General features: G+C 40.7%; 1 protein-coding gene across 12 annotated transcripts in view; it reads right to left on the bottom strand.

The window, feature by feature from the left end:
* Nucleotides 1-25,840, bottom strand: part of IL1RAPL2 (interleukin 1 receptor accessory protein like 2) — a 551,213-nt gene that overhangs the window by 17,054 nt on the left and 508,319 nt on the right. For all 12 annotated transcript variants that reach the window (XM_048865380.2, XM_048865384.2, XM_048865382.2 and 9 more), the window contains 3 exons: nucleotides 13,526-13,655; nucleotides 6,347-6,492; nucleotides 274-417 (listed from right to left, as the gene is read on the bottom strand). In XM_048865380.2, coding sequence (XP_048721337.1) covers nucleotides 274-417; nucleotides 6,347-6,492; nucleotides 13,526-13,655 — 420 coding nt within the window. The remainder of the gene's footprint in view (nucleotides 1-273; nucleotides 418-6,346; nucleotides 6,493-13,525; nucleotides 13,656-25,840) is intronic.

Below are 25,840 nucleotides of genomic sequence, written 5' to 3'. Positions count from 1 at the left end.
AATCCATTCACACTTTGTCCTCAATAAAAGGCTTATAAAAGAGGCTTCAGAACAATTCCTTTATGGCCTGCTCATTGAAGTCAATAGAAATCCAATTAATTTCAGTGGATTTTGGAATAGGATTTTTGGGCCTTATCGTTCAAGGTGCTAAATACCTTCAGTTTCAATTGACTTTAGGCACCTTTTGGCTTCAATTAAAATTAAGGTCCCTCAGCACTGGGCCTATGATATCTTTTTTGGGGTTACAGTCCGTTTCCCTGAGAGACTACTTACCATCCATAGATTCATCACCTCCAAAATTCTGTCTATAGAATAGCATTAATTCTATGTTGTAGCATTTATAGATAGTCACAAGCAAAATAAGCAGGAGAAGGATAGCTCCTAATCCTCCGGCAAGCTCTATTTTGTAGATCAAATCTAGAATAAGCAGAAAAAGACAGACTGGTTATGATCCTTCCAAGCTTTAATTGCACTAATTCAGTGTGCAATTCCATGTACAATTGAGCAGCTTCTCTTTATTGCCATTATAAAATTGTCTACCTAATTTTCAGTTCATTAGCTATTATTATACTTTACCTATTCACTCCTTCTACTGCCAGTCTACAATTGCTATCTAAAATTCATTTGAGGCTATAGTCATAACTCTTCGACAAGGGAATTATGCAGTGAATTTACACAGAGTATTAATCAGTTTTTAAATAGCTTGCAGAGGATAATTGTATCTTCTGTTTGGCACAATGTACAAAATACTGTACACGGTCTGTAAAAGTAATTATACTAGATGTACTTCACTGTTATTTAGCAAAAAGAAAAGGAGGACTTGTGGCACCTTAGAGACTAACCAATTTATTTGAGCATAAGCTTTCATGAGCTACAGCTCACTTCATTGGTCAAATAAATTGGTTAGTCTCTAAGGTGCCACAAGTCCTCCTTTTCTTTTTGCGAATACAGAATAACACGTCTGCTACTCTGAAAACTGTTATTTAGGAGACTCTAGTTACCCAAAGAAAACGAAACAAAACTTTTATATTTATAAAGTCAACAGGTGACTTGATTTGATCTGGTAGGCCAGGGCTTTGGCTAACTCATTTGAGAATTGTTCTAGCCCCTAGAGTGCACAACATAATGTTCATGTCAAGTGTTAATGGCCAACGGGAAGCCAGGGACGTACACGACACAGCTAAATGCCACTTTGTTTTAGAGGTGATGGATACTAAAGGCACCAATGTGCATAAGATGGGAGTTCTCAAACTTTTGCTTAGTGCATGCCATATCTTAAAAGGGACTAGAGCTGGCTGAAAACTTTCTGATGGAACAGCTTTCCATTGGAAAATGCTGATTTGATGAATCAAAAAGTTTCACAGGAACATATTGACATTGATAATTTTTTGACAAAAATTTGGACAAAGTGCTTTGTTTCGACTTTATTGTTTCTTCATCGATATACTATAACAAATGTACTATACTATTAGATAAGACAAAGTCAAAACAAAGCAGTGTAACCTTATTGAAATACAGCTTTTCAATAAGGTCTTTTTGATGTTTGCCAAACAATTTTTTTTTCATGTCACAGTTTAACTTTTTTTTCCAAATCAGGATGAAGGAATATTTTGAAATATCAGAATTTCCCATGGAGTAGAAATTCCAAGTTTTCAACCAGGTGTGATAAGTCAATATCACCTGGGCATCTCCCAATGTGGCTACAGGAACAATCTCTGCCATTTACAACCACAGAACATCCTTGTGACGACAGTGATTGTTTACATGAAAGAGTGACATCAGGAAAGTACTGGAGAATTGATTGAGATAAAAATTTTCCCTTTTTGGAAAATAGATTAATAATTCTCTTCACTTTTGCGCTTAATTTTACCTTCCTCTGTGCTGTTCAATGGGCAAAGCTGAAAGATCCATTATGCTCTATTGTATATTCAGTGTCAGACATAATTCCCTCTCTCCTCCCCCCCAACAGAGGTTTAACCCTGTGGACAATAAGGCCCCATTGTTTGATGATAACTAAGATGGATCTATAGAGACCTACAAGATTTGAGTCCTTTCTGTAAGCCATAACAACCGTTTGTATCATCTCTACAGCAAATCTAACAATTCCTGTGTGTGTCTGTAGGCCATGGGCAGCATTGTTTTCTGTGGAGAGTCCATGTCTCTTTAATCATCTCAGTACTCTGGTCCAACAAAGCCCAAATATGTTGACCTTCAGGAAATGGTATAACACGAAACTGCCAGGGTTTGGAGCCATACAAGTGAAGCATGGTTTATACATTTATAGATTACAGTTGATGTTGCACCAGGACAATGACAATCTGATGATAATTCTATAGGGCACATTTCATACATGGATCTCAAAGCACTTTACAAGGAAGGTAAGAGTCTTTGTCCCCTTTTACAGATGGGGAAACTGAGGCACAGACAGGTGAAGCAACCCCAGGCCAGTGGCTGAGCTGGTAACAGAAACCAGGTCCCAGGAGCTCTGTGCTCGAGGATATGCTGCCTGTCACTGACAAACCAATGACAAAAGTTGGGATGACTTACAATAACTAAATCTGCAGCACTGGAGGTGCCCATTTTCTGACTCCTCTCAAACATAGAATAGACACTACAACTACTCAGCCTTGCTTTTCTGTTCATCCACCCATAAAACTTACAAGAAGACAACCTGACATAGCTATCATCAGCAGCCCAGATTACTTTACACAATATGTCAGTGCAGATATTTACCACTTTGACAAATATAGTTCGAAGAGACATAAAGCAAAGAACTAGGACGATACAAGACATAAAGTTTTGAAGCATAAAGTTTACAAAAACTTAGATGATAAGAAAATGTACGATTATGCCACCGATGTCATCTTCAGGTGAAAAAAGAACACCAGGCAGGCACAGTTTGGGCTTAGTTTCCATTTTGCAATGCTTCATGTTTCAGTAATTAACCATCAGAGATGTCCTCAACTTATTTTCAATTTCAATTTCCAATTTGCAAGATCTCTCCAGCAAGAAACCATAGTCCCACAGAAGTATGAGACGGGAAAAGTCACTCTGCATTTCTCAGTGCTCGTTTTAGAAATCCTGCATATGGAGGTAGCACTCTTGGGAGACTACTCCACAGTCTGATAGCTCTACACGCATCCAAAATTTTGTCTTTCTTAATTACATTCCATTACCCTGACTTGTACCTCCCATAGACTACACTAAATATCCAAGCTATACATGTTTTAATCTTTCCTCATAAATTAGCCCATCTTGTTCCCTAATCATTTTTCTTCCTCTCCTCTGAACTCGCCCCAGTTTGTCACTATCTTCCGCTAATATGGTGTTGAGAATAGGCTAAATGTCAACATTCTCAGCTCTGCCTGAGTAGCTGGTTCTATGCTACCCACTCTCCCTCTCTGCTTAACTGGTGTATCAGAGGTAGGATGTGGGGTGGCCCAGCAGTCCCTTTGGCTGGCTGTTTCAGTGCTTGACTGGCCCAGACTCAGAGACCTTTTCCCCTGAGCTCCAGTCTTGGTGTAGTTCACAGTCTAGCCCATTACTTCTATCAAAACCCAAAAAATACATTCAGATATATTTCATTTGGGGCCCAAGTCACAATGAGTAGTTCCTTTCTCCTTGAGTAGTCCCATTAAAGTCAATAGGATAACTCGTGGTGCAAGGTGTTACAGACCATGAAGAGTCTCAGAATCTGGCCCTTATGCTATTATACGAGGGAAAACCAGTAAAGGGAAAAGGTGCAAAGACTATTTCTTATTTAAAATAATGAAAAAGGATTAATCCATGGTACATTATTTGGAGCACTGAGCTGGTTTAAATGCTAAGAGAACTAGAAATACCCAAAACCCAATAGCTAAGTGTAGCTCAGAAGGTTCCTTCATGGCTAATGATGACATCAAACACAAAATTTGTTTCCTTTATGTCTGATGTGAAGTAGACGTTCTTGAAAATAAGTGTTGAGCTGATATTGTTGCAGTATATCTTTTCATTGAAAATCCTACTGCATCTTTCAACGCGGGCCACTGATTGATTCAACTCAGCAGCTCCTGACAAGTTATTTCTGTTCTAAGAAGTACATTTTATAGTGCACTTAAGATATTTTTTTTTGTCAGAAAAGCCATGGACTGTTTTCAAATTCATGTAAAGGGAATTCTAAGCTATTTCCTTGTTATTTACTGAGGGAAGCTGCTGGTAGATGAATGAGGACCGCATAACCTACGGACTCCCAAGTAACAGGCATACTCAAGCAGCGTGAGGGCAAAGATTGTGTGGAAAATACATTTTAAAATATATCAAAGCAAATAATAAAGTGTCTTTGAAAGACACCAGTTAATAAATGTGTGACAGAGAATAGACTCTGGTATTCATGGCTCAGGAACACACCCGTGTCTTTGTTTTCATAAGTGGGACAATCAGACTGGTTTCCACGTAAAGTTGTCCATGTAAAGCTGTAGTTGTTTAGTTTGTAGGCAAAATTGCCCCACTCTGGATGACACCGTATCCTAAATAACTAGATAAAACACAGTACTGTGTGGATATAATACCAATATTTCTTGATGCCTAGGGACAGCTGTGTTTTTATCCTTTGAAACAAACCTTCCTGTTTGCAAGATAATTAAAACACCAATCCAGCAAAGGACTTAAGCACATGTTTAATCTAAGCACATGAACAGGTTCCTTGGCTTCAGTTTCTTTGTTAAGCATGCACTTTAAGGGATCAGTGCCTAAATCCAGAAACTCCATTCAGCATTTATAGTTTGAATTTCTTTTTGATCCTTAATATTATGGTTGGAGCATCATGATTAATATTCATGGGTCTGTGGGTACTTTACAAGTCCATACATGGGGACAAAGGGCAATTAGGATAGGATAAGAAGTGATTAGTTTAGGGCACAACAAGGAAATTTAGGTTAAATATTAGAACTTTATAAATATCCAAACAATTAGACAATGGGACAAGCAGCCACGAGTCACTCTGGAATTACCACCAATGGGGATATTCAAGGCAAGACTTGAAATTCAACTATTGGTGGTACTTTAAGGAGAATATGAAATGTTTCTAGTCACAATGCAAGGGGAGATGATAGAATAGCTGAAAAGTGGTCCTTTCCAACTCCAAATTCTGTACTCAGCAATCTTTTGTATGTCGCATCATCAGCATTCTGAAAGGCTTAGCGTTTTCTTACTATTCCTTGTGCATCCTAAATGTTCAATAAAGGAAACAAAACACTGCTTTAGCAACCTTTACATGGAAACTTCCAGGTGCACATATAAAAATAACTTTACTTTTCTGGTAAGTGCATTTACAACCAAGAGTAATAGTAGCAATGCACCCAATTTGTTAACCCTTTTGTGAGCTTCCTGTGCCTTCTCAGTTTTGCTTCCTGAGCTTCCTGTGCCTTCTCAGTTTTGCTTCCTGAGCTTCCTGTGGCTTCTCAGTTTTTCTTTTCCAATAGATGCAATTTCTTAGCTTTTGTACCTGTTGGAATGCTTCACTTTAGAGTGAATGGGGATCTCCATAAGGCTACGTCTACACCTCACATGTTGGGTAGGTGTAGCTATACACGGCAGTGAAAAAGCAAGCTCTACGTGTCAAGGCTCTGGCAGAGGGGAGACAGCGGGGAAAGGCTGATGGAGTCTTTCCCTCTAAATGTCACCCTAATTACAAATGAGAGAGGATGTTGAAATTAACAACATGGGAAGGATTCTAATGAGATACTGTTTACATTCTGTATAAGATAATGGCTTGTTCTAAACCGCAGAGTTTCTTAAAAGATAATACTAATTTGGATGTTTCATCTACAATCAATGGTATTAAAAATATCATGGCACTTGCAATATTTGCCATTCTCAGCACAGGGAATCCTGCAAATATCATGGTAAAGGTAAACACAATGGTAATGGGTTAACAGCCTCCTCTGTAGCAGAGTTTTCCTTCTTGTTACTGTAATAAATCAACACGCACCTGTATTGTTTAAAACACTCAGTTTAATCCGATTTAATTTAATCAGAAAATATGATAAAGGAGCGATACGAAAACAATGCACTTCAATATTAGTGTTTGTTTTCAGATTTGCAGCTGGTTTAAATTGAAATCCTTTCATTGACTTCATAGGAGCTCAGGCCATATTACTCAATTACTGAGCCTAAAGAACAGCTCACTAGTTCTCTAAAACAATGTTACGCTTAATGGTATATGTATGCCACAAGGCACATGTATGTTAGCTGCAATAAGCACACAGGGAGAAATCCTGGCCCTTTGAAGTCAAGGAGAGTTTTGCCATTGACGGGCAATGGAGCCAGGATCTCACCCCAGTCTCTAAGGCACGGGAGAGTTAAATACCTTTTTTACGCAGAAGGACACTGGCATGCTTACGTCCATTTCGGTTTTCCACATGGCAGGTGTAGTTAGCCAGGTCTGCCTCCCAAACAGCATCAAAGGTTAATGTTAATTCCACTTCTTTCTCTCCAAGATGTTCTTTGAGGAGTCTGAAAGGAAGAGTGATGTCTCCTCTTAGTCTGATGGGGGCAGGGTGCCCATGAAAAGATCACCATATGCCACACAGTGTACAAAAAGCCACAGGTTGCCTTCCACTTACCCAGCATGGAGGAGACCTGAAAGGGCCCCCAACAGGTGGAGAAGAAATGGGAGGATCATGCAGAGGGAAAGACGGCTATGAGACCACAATTAAGAGTAAGATGAGGATGTGCTGCAGAAGCAGGATTGCGTACTGTGCTCTGGTGGAAAACCTACGAAAGCAGGTATGCAGCTCTGTGGAAAGCCAGGGATCTGTGGGATTCTGCTCTGCCCCTTTTATGGGCAGGCCATGTGGAGGATCAAGGATTTGCGGCTCAGTCTTTCACACCTTCTAAGGCACAAAGGGGAAGGGTTTGGGTTGCTGCAATCCTGCAGCAGCAGAATTTTCAGTGAAGTGAATGGGCAGTTCTATGCGGCAACTGGATGGCAGGACTGGCCAAAGAGAGTTTTAGGCCAGAGGTATAACGAGTCCTTTCCTTTCACGGAATTGCACTGGTGCTAACGTGTAAAAATCAAACCCAACCAATACCAACAAACCAGATGGGTTTTGATGATGGCACTGGTGCTGATCAGCTGCTTGTAAAAGACATCTAACGAGGTCGCAACAGGAAATGCAGCGTCGACATAATCAGCTCTGTAGCCAGCGGAGTCACTTCAGCCCTCTTAGCGTATTATTGCATACTATGTGAGAAAACTGTATCAGGAACTCTGTGCAGCACTCACAAATCATGTAATATTGTAATGACTAGAGCAGAGCTTGACTGTAGCACAGTGTATAATGCAGCGCACTAAGCATGCTTAAGGGCACATCTTTAATCTAGTTACATCGGGTGTACTGGAACCGCGAAGCCAAGGAAGCATGGGCTGTACAAACCTGCCTGGGATCCTGGTAACTTACGTGGATGGCTTGCCCACGCTGCAGTGGCTTCACTGCTTTGCTACCTGAGCGAGCTAGATCAATGCTAGTTCAGGTATGTCTACAGATGCTGCAATCACAATGGTATAGACACTCTTAAAATAAATTAAAGTTCCCCAAAGAACAAAATCCCTTCCCCAAGGAAGTTACACACTAAAGCCCAAAAGAACAGCAACTGCCTTGTTTATCATTTGTATTGCAGAGCCAGCTGGAAAAGCCCCCCACCCCGCCAAGGAAAACGCTGACTTTTCATCAAAAAAACAAGATCTGAAAACTTTTGGCTGAAACAAAAATTTTTTGATTTCAGGGTTTTCAATGAAAAGGCAAAATTTTCCATGGAAAGTATCTCACTTCATTAAAAAACCCAATTGTTTCTCCCCACTGAAAAACAATTTAGATAGACAATTTTCAACCAGGTACAGGTTGGGATGGGGGCCCTATTGTTCTCAATGCTAGATTTTCAGAAGAGCTCAGGACCAGATTTTCATGTGCTTGGCACCCATCCTGGGTTCAAATTTTCTCAAGGTCAAGGTATCTGGAAGCTCCCATTGTGACATGGCCAGATCTTCAAAAGAGCTCAGCACCAAACATGCACTCAGCACGCAGAGCACCTTGGGAAATCTGGCAACACATTTTGATGCCTAAATGAGAGTGGACAACTTTTGAAAATCTGATCGAAAGTAAGAGATGGTTTCAGCTGTAACCTCGTGATCTGGAGTTTGAACACTCCCAAAATTTGTGGGTGGTTAGATCCAGGATCCAGATCCTGACTCTTGCAAGGGTCAGGTCCAGAATTTGGATTTGCATCCTGGTTCTGACCACCCCTACAGTTTGGGTGTGCATCGGGCTTGTGACTCAAATGCCACTGTAAACCACATGTCTACAGTATGTTAATCCCATTCAATTCTGCCTCTAAAACCAAGAAACCTTATGCAATCTGAGACACACTCTCAGAAACCATACTGGAGGGAGCCACTTTCTCTCTAGTTACACTGTATCTGCACAAGTGCGTTGAGTATCAGAACTGCCCCACTCCTAGCATATCTTTGAATTTTGGAAAAGTTTGAATCGCTTCTTTTTGCAAAACTATCTTCAATTCTTGTGTACTTCTGCATTTCCTGGTTCTGGCACAGACTGCAAGGGCTGAAATACTGCAAGAAAAGCTGAATTTGCATCATTTCTGGACAGAATGGGAACCTCCAGAGAGAAGCCACTCAGACTGCAGACTCATATTTTTGCTTGCCTTCCATCTGTCTGGATAATTACATGTCCAATCAATTAAGTCCATTTTCCTTATAAATATTCTTTGTATCTGTTGAGATAGTTACCCCTGGCCTGTCTTTCTTCTCTGTTGGTAAACAATATGCTCCCCATTTTGGTCCACAAATCGCGCTGCAGGGAAGGAAGAAAACAGCTCACAGAGAAGATATCTGGGGGCATTAATCAGAAGCACTTCATGAGTTTTCAGGGGTTCCCAGGCTTAGATTTATTATAATGAGCAAATCTTACACACAGTGACATTTATAAAGATAGTTCAAAATTATGATAAAATAAACTATTATTCCAAATTCATTTAAAATTAAAGTACCAGTCATTCCCCCTACACTTAAATAATGCAGAATGATCTAAAAAGAGCTCTCTTAAAAAAAAGGATTTGCACTTGGACTGAGAATCATTGTCACTTATCCTGTTGCTAATTAAAATGGCAGAGAAATAAACTCAGTAGAAGGGGACCTAATCATGGAAATGAGAAGAGACACTTAAATATTGTGGTGGGCTGGGGTAAAGACAGCAAACTGCAGGAAGCTCCTAATGGGGTTAGACCTTTCATTTGCTTTTTACCCGCAGAACAGAGCTCATGACAAATTCCTGTAAATGTGTTACATATGCTCACAAAATATTACAAGATGTGCAATCTCTAAGGGGCTGCATTTTGTAACTGATCCTGTGAATGGACAGAGCCATGTTTTCTGGGAAGTACAGAAGAATTTTAACAAACTCAGGCCCTGAACCTGCAAAGGGATCCACATACACAGGGAGAAACCCTGGTCCCACTGAAGTCAGTGGGATTTTTGCCATTGACTTCACCCAGGGATCCAAATTCCCATGCAGCAACTTGAGATACAATGTCTTAGATGCAGATCACTACAGTCACTCTCATTGATGTTAGACACATAAGTGTACATACAGGTGGCTCTCTTTGCAGGATTAGGGCCTTCATTAATCAACATGTGATCTACAGCCACATCTGTAGGCGAACTCCCGCCCTGTGATGTACACATCTCATAAATAGCCAAGGATCTGGGCCACTACTTCTAACAGGCACAAAACCCATACTTGTTCCCTCAAGAAAGATAGATTGTAGATGAAAGGACACATACGTAGACACCTCCGAACAGAAGCCATTGAACTAACAAGCTGTATGGTGGGCTTCATCGCTCAATCACTCCCCACCTCATTCCCCGTTCTTTGCCTGTATATTGTCTTTTAAGATTGGAAGCTCTTCAGGGGAGAGTCATCATCTTCCTACTTGTCTATAAAGCACTCAAGGGTACGTCTGTTCTGTAATGGGTCCTGAAGCAGTGAAGCTGAGACAGCATGGGCTTCAGTGTAAGTTGTACAAACCTGCCTGGGCTGGAACCAATGACTTGAGTGGCTAGCTTATGCTGAAGCGTGTGCTGTTGTGGTTCACTGCTCCGGTTCCTGAGCTAGCTAGATTAATGCTAGCTCAGGCATGTCTACACGAGCTGCATACACATCCTGTGACTGCGGTGTGGCCACACCCTAACACGCTAGATAAATAGCTATAGTAATTTTGCTTTCTTACATCTCGTAGTGGAATAGAAGCTTCACGTATTCTTGGAGCATTTTGCACCTGCTAATTGACTTGTGTGGGCGAGAGTGCAGAGAGCGAGATAAATCAGTGAGGGAAAATGAGGCTTTCAATTTAAAATGTCCCCATTCACATCTTTTCATGCATTGAATAGGAATTAAATTATTTCCATTTTAAAAACTGAGAAGCTTCTTGTGGGGAGAAAAAAAAAGACAAATATATTTTCCAAGACAAGCATTATAAGGGATTTGTAAACTGTTTTATGGTGTTGCATGAGGACAAAAATATTAGCAATTTATAGGGTGATTTGTAAAGTAAGATTTATAGTGGACAATATTTCTCTGCTGTGGCAAAGGAATAGAATTGAAATTCACTGAGAACTCCTTTGATAATCAGATGCAATTCACAACTCTGCAGGCAGGCTGAAAGACTGTTATTCCTTGTTTAATAGCACTGGTTCAATTTCCATGACATTTTTATTACTGTGTGGAAATCCCAACCCTGGGCAAGAAGAACATGGGCAAGGTCTCAACCCCCCCACACTTCCCTACAGTTCTCTATCCTTTGGTGAATTTAATTCAAGGGGAAGGCAAGTGAGGGAAATAGGAGAAGGCCCTTCTCACTTAGAAAAAGAAGACCTTGCCTTTGATTTGCCCCTGCAATGCTAATCACTACTTCACGATGATCAGACCTCACCGTCTTGTCATGCCATCTCACAACCCCTTGATAAATCACTCCAGACCCAGTTCTACAGCCCTTACCCAAGCTGAATAGCCATCACACATGAACATAGTCCCATGGATACGACTTCAAAAGGAATATATCTGAGTACACATTGTAGTGATCTCCCAAGAAAGCACAGATTAATTCATAGTCAATTATCAATATTAGAGGTGGAAATGTATCATAGATTCTCTGGAGTGTCACATGACTGTAAACAAAAGACCTCACCAGCTATATTAAATTCTCTTCAGAACAGAAGGGAGTAGCTTAAATCTTGTGTAAAGGAAAATATCTGAAGAAGCCTGGGAAGACTCAGATTAAGTTTGAAAAGCAAAGGGATGGACTTCTAACCTTCTCTGAGATATAAAGTAGAGCTACAGCTTTAGACTCTTAGCAACAGAAAAATGCCTGGAGACTCATTGGTCCGATTGTATCAATGCCCAGTTACTGCAAGTTTATCTCAGCATTTAAAGGGACACACCTATGGCTGCTGCATCGACAGCAGAATGGTAGGAAAAGTGTCAAATAGACAGGGCCCACCATTGCTAATCAATTTCTAAGCATCAGTTGCATATCTTTTATCTTGGAAAAGATCAATAACAGGAAGATATAGGCAGGCTTGCAGTGCTGCTAACATGACAGCAGTGTTTAGTGTTGAATTTAGAGGGCATGGTCAATCTGAGATGTAGACAACAGTGGTCACCATGAGAAAGTCAACTTTTGTAAACAGTTATCATGTGGTTGCTGTGGTTATTTCCAAATCAAAGAAAAGGCTTGAACTCTGGCACCTAAAATAACAACATTGGAGCTGTTGGCAAGTGCTGAGATTTTAATGCTGATCATGGTCTATAAAAGCAAGAGGGGATATATGGTGCTGTTAGATGTACTGAAGAGAAGACACACTTGAATTGCTATGAGTTTATACACTAGTTAAAGGATTTTAATTGGGGGAAAATGTGCAATTAGTTAAGAGGAACAATTAAATGGGGCAACGGAACACAACTGCAACTTAACCTCCAATTCAATCAAAGAAGTCAAGAAGGCACCTGCTAAAGACTCCAATTGTAATCTGTGCTAAGGGCTCACTGCTAGTTTAATGCCATCCCCGACCTGCCCTCTGGAGTGGAGTGCATGCTGGGCAGCAGGAGGAAGCATGGTCAGTACATGCTTGCCTCCAGGAATCTCTGGAAAGTGTGAACAGATACATGGCAGCCAACTTTGACTCCCATGTTCCCCTGTGGCACTGGGCAGAGATCCGCTGCGGCTGGGAACCTAGCCCAATGTACTTCTACTGAAAGATATTGCGACTCCTGGGGTAAAGTCTATGCCCATGCAGTCTATGCAGTTCTCAAAGAAGTCAGTGGAAGAGGCATGCATGTAATTTGGGGCAGAACTGGGGACTGAGTTTGGAATCAAGAGATGTTCTAGGGGAGTGACAAAAATCATTCTGTTGCTATAAAGGAACTTCCATATGAAGAGTTTTTAAAATGCTCATTAATACAGGCGGCAGTTTGCTAGAATTTTATATTGGCAGTCATTAGATAGCACAGCAACTGTGCAACAAAAACCCTTCTTACTTTTTGTGAGGAATCTTACATGTGACTAAGGGGCAATTTTGGGTCAGTTATTTTGGATTTCTTTGATAATTTGCAGTTAAAGATGGGTCTTAAACAGGTAAGAGGTGGAAGATGTGAAAAGAACCTGGGTTGTTTTAGTACTTTTATTCATCATTTGTCAAGGAGAACTGGGAACACCAGTGAGCTGGGCAAACATAGAGGAAGATGTGGGTCCTACTCAAGAAGCTTTTAGTCAGGGAATTATTAATGAGGGATGACAAAGGAATATAGTTAAGTACAAATTCCATGAACTACGAGGTTCATTTGCACTCATACAAATTAACGGAGACACATATTATGAAGGATTCTTTTCATTAAAACTTTTACAACAAGCAATGGTCAGCAATCTGAATGTCTGATAACACAAAAAAGGCACAAGATGGGTAACAAACACCTCATGATTACTTGTTTCTCTGCAGAAAGGAACACATACACACGTAGAGAAGGCACTGGTTAAGTTATGTGCACTGTACATAGCTCTATGCTGGTTGGGCAAGTAGAAGAGAAACAGTGTGGAAATCTCTGGCAGGTGGCCATCCATCTTTAGGATTAACATCGATACTGAAAATAACATTAATTTCCCAAGAGCATCCACTTGGGGCAAATATAGTGGACAATATCATTATAGTTAAAGGCCAAAAGCAACCCCCAGGACATTCAGAAGCATGTCAGCGGTAGCCTAGGGAATTTGGTGACATATCCTCAGAACACATGAATAGCCACACTGTCTTTAGAGTATAATCAGAAGCAATGAGCTAATGTTGCACTGGTTCGCAGCCATCCATCACTTTTTAGACAAGAAAATCATTTTCAGTTCAAATTAAAAAGGTGTTAAAAACATTCTCTGTTGGGCCATACCATTTTCTTAGCAGTAAAATAAATACTCCAAACAGTACCTGATTTCCCCTTCTCTAATGTGACCTTCTAGTTCTTCAATGAATTTTTCCCCTCTCATCCAGTAGATCATGGGGCCCGATTCTCCACTGAATCCAAAGAATGCTTTGCAGGCAATGCTTAGTGGGTTACCTGAGGACAACATACAGAGAGGCGGTTAGACAAATAAGCATGGATGTCAGTGAAGGAAAATAACTGTGAAAATTCTATTGCTAAAAGCTTTCAATAAAGTTCTTTGTAAAAGACTATAAGGAAAAATAGCCATGAGGCATGAAGGGAAATTTCCGTGTGAACTAAAATGTGCAGTGGATAGTAGTGATATAAAACTCTGATGTTATCCATCATTGAAATGTTCTCAGAATGGTATCACATGGACAGTGAGATGGCAGCTACTAGAAATGGTCATAGTGCAAGTCATGTTGGGTTAGTTGCTAAAGGTTCTCAGTTCTATTCCAAAATTGGCCAGTATCACGAGGCAGTAGGAAAGTCACTAAATCGGTGTGCTTCTGTCTACCCTTCTGTAAAATGGGTGTAATAATTCCTACTTCACATGTGTACTGTTAATAAAGCATTTAAAGTCCCTGAAATAAAGGTTGTGTGTAACGGCAAGGGTGCAACAACAGGAGCAATGGTCATATCAATCAGATTTGTGAAAAATGATTAAACCTTAAATGACTGATCAGGTAATAAAGTAAAGAAGTCTCTTTCCCCATTCTCTCAAATTTTTTTTTAAAAGAAATAAAACAAAACACAGATGTCCTGCTGCCTCTCTTTTCTCTCCAAGGAATCAGCTTCTAGATAAGCTTTCATTGAGAGATGACTTTTAGCTGTGCTAGATAGCCAAAAGAATCATTCAGTGTTTGCTTTGCCAGGCCCAATGGTTGCTTGCCTGCCAGTTGTAGTTGTAGCTGAAGCAGCCATAGCTTCAGTGAATTTTGGGGAATCGTGCCCATTCCCCGAGTATGCAAATATAGCTGTTGGATCTCTTTCTGTGTGCATGCGTCACGGATGTTGCTGAAGAGGGTCTGGTGTCCCGAGCGCCCAAGAAAGAAGAAGGGCAATTGGAGCTTGAGCTGATGTCAATGAAAAAGACTTTCAACTGGAACTGGATCAAGACCACTGGAAAATGGACTAAATTATATTTAGAAGAACTGTCTGATTGTGCCAGCCATGCTGGTAGTTGAGGGTTTTTACATGGAAACAGAATGGGCACCTCACTCTTTTAGAGCCCAACCCTGCGAAACTTTAAAGGGGCTGGAGTTCCATAAAATGCTCAATACTCAGCCTCTGAAAATTAGGACCCTCTAAGTTGTTTCAAGTTGGGCTCACAAAAGCGCGAGTCACTTTAGGGTACAGTGAGGGAAAGAAAATCTGCAGATCTTGTCTGACAAAAAGACTGTTTCTCCAGAAAATAATGAGAGGAAAAAATGGAAAGGAAAACGGAATGTGTATCATGAAAGTGTGCGAAACAAGGTTTCATGAAAATTGTCACTATTTACTGTTAGTGTGTTTATTATTTGTAGTTACCTACAGAACATATTGATATCTATAAATAACGATGATATACTGATAGCTTGATGTATAGATTATATATCTACATTCAGTCACACACTCCTACAGTAAAAAGAAAAGGAGGACTTGTGGCACCTTAGAGACTAACCAATTTATTTGAGCATGAGTTTTCGTGAGCTCATGCTCAAATAAACTGGTTAGTCTCTAAGGTGCCACAAGTACTCCTTTTCTTTTTGCGAATACAGACTAACACGGCTGTTACTCTGACTCCTACAGTACTGATTAATGTCATAAGAAAGAGACATAAAGGATCAATGAATCAACAATCAAACAATATGTATCCAAATGTAGAACTGCTCAGCCTCACTCACTACAAGACGGTATCATGGGAAATGATTCTATGAAATATTCTGGACCAATCTGCATTCTCACATAGGAACCAATTCTGTGAGGTGCTGACGAGTGTCCTTAACTGATGTGACTGAGAATTAGTCCTCCAGCTATATACATTTTGCAATGTCTATAGATGGCCAATGCCAGGTGTAAGTTCTTATTGTGCTGTTTGCCCAGCAGTCATGATGCACATCAATTTAAGTGATTCCTGGCATGCGGGTGTTCAATCCACGTTTGACTTGAATGGAAAATGACAATTAGAGCAATGTGAAAAAAGGAAAAGGCTAGATGTGGTCTATCAAAAATGACAGTATTTGCCCCTTACTTGGCACACTGTGCTGGCCATTAAGTATTGCTAGAACAGTTTCTTACAGGATGTTTTTTGTTCACTAATCCAGCAGATTCTCACAGAATCAAATGAAAGAAGCAAAAACATTCTGAAGAGATGTCTGATTTCTATAATTGCAAAGTAAATGCCCAGAGAATTGCATGTAGTTATTCACATTAGGTATCACACAAAAGAGTTAACATTTTAACTACATTTAAAATTCTCTTGCATCATTTAATTAAAAATCAAAGTTCCAAAGAGTTTGTGGGATTCTACAATTGCCTCAATTGTCAATAAGCTCAATTTAAATCGGATAGACATTTCTTTAAATTAAACATTTTGGTTAAAACTCGGGGAGTGATTAGAGGGATTACTAATGAAGTCAACATTTAATGGAGCGTTTTAAGTCACAGTGAGGAAAGAATAGAAAAGACTGTTAGATATTATTAATTCTCCTTTTTTTACCTCGGGTCACCTTGCTACATTAAAGCCTCTGCTTCCAAGCAGAAGTCTCTGCTTTTGTTTTCTTCCCCATCTCTTTCCATCAGACATGCTTGTTGTAAACTCCCAGCTGATAAGGCACTACTGCTGGCAACTGGAACTTTTGATAGCCAAATCTTATTGTAAATTTTCATATGACTATTTTCACAATAAATGAATATGAATTCTTCAGTACATTTTACCATTTCCCCTTGCATTTCATTTTTCAAAAGAGAATTCCAACTAAAAACAGTTAGCCAAATCCTGCTGGCCCTTACTGAAGTGATTTCATGGGATGTCTTGGCTAAGGACTGAGAAAGGGTTTGCAGTAGAATATTGCTCTGTGTGATTTTGAACATGCTTACTGGGGGTCTGGCATATTGTGAAAGTAAATGGCATATTCTGTATCGCATCTCATCTTGAATATTACACCCTCCCAGCCTCAAACAAATGATGCTTAAAATAACTCTGCAAAAAGAGTTTGATCTTTTAAAAACTGAAATACCATGGTTAAATGAATGGCTCGGAGACTGGTGCACAAAAACAAAAGCTGTATATAGATCACAGGATCCAACTAATGCACACAGGCATATCGATTTATCTGTTGGCAGGTAGCTTATTTTCTACCTCTTTATACTGGTTGCTATTTGCCCTTGTAAGAGCACTCATTTAGTCTTTCCTGGCTAACTTCTGTTAGTGATTGTAACCAGGCCAGATGCCTCTCATGTGCCTCCTAGTGGCTTACCATCATGCTACAGGCAGCCTTCCTCAGTTTCCCCTCTTGGACTGTTCAATAAACTAAAAAAACCTCAACCACTTTTGTCCACTCCCATCCTTCTTTGGGTCCTGTTTTATTAAATCAACAAACATTCAAAATAAAGTTTTCCAGTGCATCCAAACGTCTACACAAAACAAAGGCGTCTCTTCTTCCTGTCTGGGACCTTTCCTGTTTTGGCGTGCCCTACCTGGCTGAAGTCTTAGTCCTAACTCCCACTACTGTCCACTAGAGCCTGCTCATTCCTAGCAGTCTCTAATCCCTGAGCATCCCCTCCTTCATTGCAGCCTCCTGCTGCTCTTTACAGGGCAATCACCCTGCTCTCTTCCAGGTGTGACTCAGGCTGTAACCAGGATTGGCTAGCCCCAGCCCTCCAGTCCTTAAGGGTGAGGCCTCCTCTTACAGTGATCTTTTCCTCCAGTGGATAGGGCTTAAATGTCTCTCTACAAATTGCCTGATCCAAGGCCCACTAATGTTAATGAGGCTCCTTGTCATCATTTTCCTTTGGTCAAAAACTCAAAAGTTTGAAACACTGGGATTTCCCGATTCTTGTACTTTCATTCCACTTTACACATGCCATCTTTGGAAGGACTCTCATCCCTACTGCTTCCAGCCTTCTGATGTCTCTTGAATTTAATGCAGCTGTTTCCAGACCATAGAGTAATACTGTTAGTATTGTCACGTTGGGATCCGACATAACATTTTTATCAGTCCATCATTTAATCAGATTAAGTGCAGCATGTCACTAAAGCACATCTCCTTAAATCTCGCCCTTGATGGACCCGTCGGATCTGAACAGACTTCTTAGGTACACGCAAGATTTTACTTGTTCTGTGACTTCACCTCTGCTGCACAGTGACAGGTCAGAGGAATGAAAGGTAACGATGACATCATCAACTTCCCGCCTCAAATCTCACAAACCCATTCTGATTTCCCACCCCAAATAGTTACAACATCGGGTGGGTCTATCAGTGTAGCCGGCTGGGTTCTATCTCTGGTTCTTGCCCTGAATTTGCAGGATGAGCTCAGGCAAGCCACAACCCTGCTGTGCTTCAATTTATCCATCTCTAAAATGGAGGTAATACCTACTTCATAAAGGTGTCAAGAGGCTTAATATTGTTAATAAAGTCCTTTGAGATCCTTGGATGAAAGATGCTCCATCTGTGTCAGTCATTATGACATTTATTTAAAGTGATAGAGTTCTGTCTTCCCCTGCTAGTTATGTAATCCTACCTCAGTCAAATATAACTAGGAAGATGAGAGTAGAGGGGCTGTGGAGAAAAGAGACTAGACCCCAGAGAGGCCATGCATGGATGCTGAGAGCTGCTGGAAAGCAAGCTATATTTCTTTGGTGCCAATGGATGGATTCAGGTCTCTATATATTGGCACTCAAGTTTGAAAATGTAGGTTGCTACACTCTTGCTGTTTGTGGAGAATACCTTTCAGAAAGGTAAGGATTTCTGATGTAGCCTGGCACATGTACTGTCCCTGGAGAATTGTTTTCTAAATAAATAAGTTTTAAAAAATGATGATACTTGGGCAGGGGATGTTTTCCCTTTAGCAATAAGCTGATTTTGATATTTGCATAGTACACAATTAAACAATAACCCGAGACAGCTAAAATGGTACTCTGGGGCCTGAATCAGGACAATATTTGTGGAAAGTCATAATCTGGTCTTTGCACCTGCACCTCTTTTGCCGGAAACTCGATTTGGTGGAGAAACCACTTCTGATAAGATCCACAGGTGCTTCCTTTCTAGAACTGCTTAGACTGCACAGACCTTACTATCATTCTTCAATCTCCCTTCCTCATGAAACACTTCTCCTTATACACTAAAGCACAAAACACTCCACTCAAGCCATAAGAAATGAGGTAAAGCCTTCCAAAGTCAGGTCAGTACTTGGCTGGACTGATGACAGTATATCTCTTTAATCTGGGCAGAGATTCATGACTGCTCTAGCTGCATTCTTGGACAAGAATCTGACCACTCATATACCAATTTGATGCACATACTGGCTCTCTGGTACGTCTGTGATCATACTCATCTGTTTTAGTGGCATTCTGCCCTTTCAGAAGGCAGAAAACAGTTTCAACTGGGTTCAGGTGCCAAAACTGGCTACCAAACAAAAGACTGAAGAGGGTGGCCTGCAGAATACAGTACAGGATACCTCCTTTGCAAGGAAATCCTTCTTGTGACAAGTGGTGTCAAGTTAATTCTGCATGGTTCATTTTCTGGGTTTGCATCTGCAGACCCTCATGGCCATTAATACTACTGACTAGTGCCTTTATATGGTATTTTTATCTCATTTGTCTAAATAATGGCTATTGAGCACATGCAGAAGGGAAGATGTGTGCATCTCTGCAGAATCACTCTCTCATTCCAGGCCTTCCTCGTCAATGCTTAAGTTTTAACTGGTTCACATTGACAATAGCGCAGGTGTCTTACTCCCTAGAAAGGCACTATATTTCTTGGGAAAGATGCAGTTGGGCCAACAGCTGACAAAGAGCTCTACATCCATCTTCTCAGACGTTGCCTAGACATCAGCATTTTGTGACCCCTAGAGCTCTCAGCCAGCAAGGGGAGAGAGAGAGGGCACATGTTATTCAAGTGGCTTTCAGATTTATTTTGCCAGAGTTTCATGGGACATACCAGAGGCATCAGCTAAGAATGTACATCATATCACCCAGTACAATTACAGAACACAGTGCTTGTGATTATTAAGGAACCACAGGCTGTATGGCCGGCCAGGAATATTGTAGTCACGCAGTTGGACCCTTACAGTTTGCAAGACCACTTACTATCTCACTTTCAACCATGCTTGCAGTGAGGGCAGAATTTATTGCACAATTCAGCTGGTCTTAATTTTCCCCTCATATCTATTTTAACATTTAGATTCAGGCCAATGCTCCTTGGCCTACCTAGTTCTGGGAATAATGCCCTCTCTTCATTCATTTTAAAGTTATTAATCAGCTGTCATTATATTCCCTAGCTCTTCTCTTTTGTGTATTTGTGTTGAGCATCCAAGTTCTCTCCTCCTACCTTATCCATGTATCATTTCTGATTATAAAAATATATATATTGGACTTGGAAAAGGTTCAGAAAAGGGAAACAAAAATGATTAGGGCTATGGAACGGTTGCCATATGAAGAGAGATTAATAAGACTGGGACTTTTCAGCTTGGAAAAGAGACGACTAAGGGGGAATATGATAGAGGTCTATAAAATCATGACTGTGTGGAGAAAGTAAATAAGGAAGAGTTATTTACTCCTCATAACACAAGAACTAAGGGCCACCAAATGAAATTAATAGGCAGCAAGTTTAAAACAAACAAAAGGAAGTATTTTTTTCCACACAATGCACAGTCAACTCCTTGCCAGAGGATGTTGTGAAGGCCAAGACTATAACAGGGTTAAAAAAAGAACTAGATAAATTCACGGAGGATAGGTCCATCAATGGCTATTAGCAGGGATGGTGTCCCTAGCCTCTGTTTGCCAGAAGCTGGGAATGGGAGACAGGGGATGGATCACTTGATGATTACCTGTTTTGTTCATTCCCTCTGGGGCACCTGGTATTAGCCACTTTCGGAAGACAGGATACTGGGCTAGATGGACCTTTGGTCTGACTCAGTATGGCCATTCTTATGACCTCTCTTCTGGCTTTTTTACGTTCCTCTCTAAACTGTGAGAATGTAGCTACATGGTTTATGCCTTTATTACAAGGTCATCTAACACAATACAACGTGACTTTCATGTGCAGACATTACATAGATATTCCACTGAGTACTATACATCCATTACTGTAACAGATAACTAGAGGTAAGAGATGAAAGACATTTTTTAGCCCATCTCACTAATAGTCTTCCAGAGACTGCCTACAGGACTGAATCTGAATCTCCAGTTGTGATGTTTGCAAGGCAAATCATTGTGTCACTGGTTTATCACTGACCAGAACTCTGGGCTGCTATAATGAACTTTAAAAATGTCTGGAATTAACCAAAGAGCAGACTCTTATATTCGTCTGGCAAAGTGGGCTGAACTGAATAGAACAGTGAAGTAAAGAACCTACTTCCTTTACTCCAGAAGGAAATCCTGGACAAGGAGATAAGGGAGACAGAGCTTCTACTTGCAATTTCTCCACACCACAAATGCCAGGGGCAACATAAACCTTGATTCATGAAAAACAATCTTTGTGCAGAAGCTGATATCTAGTTTGCAGAGAGCATCAATTTTCTCCAAGTTCCTTCCAAGGTCATGCTTTTAGCCATTCTCTTGCAATTGGCAGTAACAGGCAGAATCCAGGAACACACTAATACACCGGAGCTTTTAGGCTCCTGGGAGAATTAGCTCTGTAGATGCTGAGCTTTAGGAACTCGGGTGGCCTATGCAAGCAGCACCTGCGGATGCTGAATATCTGCTGAATAAGATCCATAGATTTTATGACAGTAAACTATAGCAGAAGTTTTACACTAGAGGTCAGTCTTGCAATCTAAGACCAACCCTCTTAGTCTGAAATTCTGCAAAAAAAAATACATACGGCGCCAAATATTTTGTTAAGTAGGTTGTGTCTTTGCTCTTTGAGTTTACAAGGTTGCATTTAAAAGGTATCAGTTAATCAAAGATTTAGGTAGGCAATCTCTGCTGAGCTGTGCATACTCATTGATACTGAATAAACAGAGTGATTCTGTGCAAAGAAAGGACTTCTGTACTTCTGTGACTGTCAGCAAACATTCTCCTCATTCCCATATTTCATATCATACATTTCACGGGTCAGATCCCGAGAGCTGCTGAGCGCCTACAGCTTTCCTTGATTCCAGTGGAACATGGATGCAGGTACTTAGCACCTCTTGAGATTTGTCCCATGTGGTGAATAAACATCTGCTTGATTTAAAAATTGATACGTCCCACACCTTCTGGATTCATTTAATAAACCCTGAATATAGATGCTGAATAGTTCGTGCAATAGGCAGAGGAAGCCGGAGACGCTGCAGATAGAGGGCATAATCGATCACACACGAGCACATAATGGGGTAGTCAAATACTGGATTCAGATGCTCAGATCTGCACTTAGGTAACTAGAAGCCCATTTTGCACACATCAGTGCCAGTTCGTGCACCCTAATATGGCATCCAGAGGCCCCATTATGACATAGAACTCATGAAAAGGAATAAATTATAATGAACATAAAAGTTACTGCACTTGATCATCGTGGGGTGTTATTATTATTATTACTATTATTTTTTGCAGTATCTTCTTTCCATCCTCATCCCAATCCTTCTCCTCTTTTGTTTGCCTCTTTATTTTCTGCTACCTTTATTCCATCATTTTCTGCTGGCCTCTTTGCCATTTTACTCTTGCTCAGTATTTTCTAACTTTCTCTTCTCTCTCTCCCCATCTCACCAGGCTGGGTTTCTTTCCCAAGGCTTGTTTCTTCCTGTCTATCCCTCATGTTCTGTCTCTCACCATCTTGCCATCCCTCCACAAAATCTCCCCCTTCCCATCTTTTATTCACTTGGCAATTCCCTTTGGATTCATGAGCTTTAAGGTTCGTTCTCAGGTTTCCATTCTCCCTTATTTTTACCCTTTGAGTTCCATTCTTTTTTCCCTTTTTCCTCTTCCTCTCGCCGCAACATTTCCCCAAGACGCCCACCAAATACTTTCTTTCCCTCCCTGTCCCATATTTCCTTTTTCTCTCCACTGCTTCCTCTGTAACATCTGCCACTGGGGTCTGCAGATACTGACCACTATTATGTGGCTGTGGTCAGGGAATAAAGGAGTTCAGAACTTTATTAGACCCACCCCACCCACTTCTTAGACCCTTCCATTCTCCCCCTTGCTGCTGTTACCATTCATGGTACAGTCTAGATCCCCTCCCTGTTGCTTCTCTTCCAGGTCCCCACTCCCTCCACTTCTCCAAAATCCTATTGCTGGGACTGCAAGTGACCCACAACTCTTGTTCCACCATTGCTGCACTCGCTCAAAAGTGAGGGAAATTTAGTACCCCTGCAGGATGTTGGCCTATTGCACCTAGACTGCTCTGCTCAAACTCCCGGTGTTTTCACAAGAGACTCTGCCTGTACTGGAAGAGGCGGCTGCAGTAAATATCTTTAGCAGCTGAGGCATGTTAACAACGTTCTCGTTCTTTTTTAGAAGCTTTCCCCAGAGTGAACTGATCAAAGGAACCGTGTTTTGTTTGGCATAACAAGATTTATAATGTTCATGCTAATTACTATAGCTGGGGTTTCCCCCCCCCTTTCACTTAACTGATTATTTTACAAAGTGGAATCCTAGCTATGGGCTAAATCCTTCTCTCCTTTACTCAGGCAACCCTCCCATTGAAGCCAATGGCAGTTTGACCTGAGTAAGCACAGATTGTATTACTGAGGAGACACTGATTGCTCTAATAAAGCCATTTTAGGGGTGAAATAAAATTATCTAACTAGCTCCCAGCTTTGTTAAAGTAATTTAAACAGCATTTAAGAATAAATTTTTTTTCAGGTGCTGGACTGTTATATCCCCCAACTTCTACAAAGGAAATAAATCTCAAGAAGGTCACCAAAATTGGATAGTGATTCAAGAACTGAATACAAATGGTGTTTTGGCATCTGTGCTGATAGGTGTGAAAAAGAAATTGCTGTACATGACATGAGTTAACTTGTGAACTTGTATATTCACTTACATATGGATTGTTTCGCTCAAGCAATTCTTTGGCAATAAGAAAAAGTGCAAGCCAGGATACAGAGAAGAAAATGTAAAAGATCTTATGCTTGTCCTGCTTTGACCTTTATAGTTTACGAAGCTGCTCCTGATTCTTTTGTTCCATTCTATTCTTTTTTTAAAATGTCCTGACACATCCTCACACATTTGGCTGCTAGATATTGGTGCTCTTCCATAATAGATATTATGCATGAGACTCACAGCACATACAGCATATCTAGGAAGAAGCGGAACATTAGACAGCTTGTAGGTAAGATTTCTGAATACCCTTATCCATTTTTAATTCACAGGAAATAATGATGATCCACAGGAAATACTGCTTGTGGCTTTTCTTGTTGATAGTGGCCCTTGCCAGAAGGGAAAAGCCAAAATAGAGTATACAAGAAGTTGAAACTTCAGAAAGTGATCAGATATTCTGAATTGCTTCGGAAATGGATCAATGAGAACAAAATCTTCTAAGGTAAAATTTTCTAAAAAGCACCTAAATGACCTAGGATCCTAAGTCCCATGTTCAAAAGTGACAGTCACTTAAGAGCTGAAGTATCATTGAAAGTCAATGGGACACAGGGTCCTACATGCCTAAGTGGCTCTGAAAATTTGAGTTAGGCTCCTAGGTCACTTTGGGCCAGATTTTTAAGTATATTTAGGCACCTAGTGGAATTTTCAGAAGCTTCTATGTGCCTCGCTCCCACTGATTTCAAGGAGTGTTAGATGCTTAGGTTTTTTCTGAAAATCACACTAAGCACCTATTTGCATCTTTAGTTGCCTAAATACCTTTAAAAATCTGGCCCTTAGTCCTTTCAAAAATGTTACCCCAAGCTAGAAATTTCAAAAGAGGCTGAGTGAATTAGTTACCCAACTCCCATTTCAAGGCAGTTTTGAAATTCCCTGCCGTAAGCTCTAAGTACCTGGGATCCTTCAGGGACCACAACTGCCTTGGGACTGAACTACTGTTCAATGAACATCTGGGGAGGCCATGCAGCTAGAGCTGCTTGGGAAGTTTTCGACAAAACTTTTTTTGTTGGAAAATGTTGATTAATGGAAACCAAAATTTTTCATGGAAACAGATCGGTTTTGACAAAACTTTTGTTGGGAAGGTTTCTCAGGTCCAGAATGGAAATTTGGTTGGGGAGAGGAGAGAGTGAATACACCCTACCCAAGAATAGGCAATAGCCTGGTGGTGAGAGCACTCACCTGGGAAGTGGGAACCCAAGTTGAAGTATCTGCTCTGAATCAGGGAGGGCAGGGACTTACCACACTCACTCTCAAAAAGTTGAAAAGTCTCCTTTCCATTCCGATGTGAGCCAAAACCTCCCAATTTTCTGCAAAACCGAAATTCTTGTTTTCGGGCAAGCCCTGTTTGCAACCTCTTTTTGTTCTTCCTCTTGACAACACAGCAACAGGGGCGTTTTTTACTTCAACCCAATGAGGCAGAATATATGGAATTACAGGTCAGATCCAGGTCATTGGGAAGATCTCAGAGCACTTGGCATCTGGCTACACATATGTGAACAGAGTCACCAAGTGACACATTTTCAGCACTTTCTCAGTGATGCTTTCACTTTGCTAACTGCATCTTACATAAGCTCCTGGAAGCCAGAATTGTCCTGGTGTCTGTCTCTTGAACAGTCCTGATCATGTTGTTGGCGCTTAACAAATATGATTAATAATAATGAAGTGGAAATTTACACTTGGGCTAGGAGACAAGTTGTCATGTTTTATTCTATCAGTCTAGCAGAAACTTTTATATACAACAGTGAATTGGAAAAGAGGAGTTAGTATTTCAGACTATAACTAAGCTGTCACTAATACCTTTGAAACAGAAGCCCTGCTCTCTTACATCCTAATGTGAGCCTCCTATGATCAGATAATTATAGTAATAGGGTACTGTGACAAAGCTCTGTCCTTGCCTCCATGAGTCCCGCGTTTCCTGGTGGATTTTGCTAGCCTCAGAGGCTCACTGTGGAGACAAGGGTCACAGTCTACTGAGCCATTTTCATCATAAGCCAGTGAGGGAGGTGAGGAGAAGTTATCCTTCCTTGCACAGTCTCTGTTGTCTCCCAGTCTCAGTGATTAATCAGGGGCAAAGGTGGGGGGGGGAGGGAGCCCGGGCC

This window comes from Caretta caretta, chromosome 9 (assembly GCF_965140235.1).
Source record: "Caretta caretta isolate rCarCar2 chromosome 9, rCarCar1.hap1, whole genome shotgun sequence".
Classification (NCBI taxonomy): domain Eukaryota; kingdom Metazoa; phylum Chordata; order Testudines; family Cheloniidae; genus Caretta; species Caretta caretta.
Note: the sequence above shows the minus strand (reverse complement) of the source record. Positions and strands in the feature narration are given on the sequence as shown.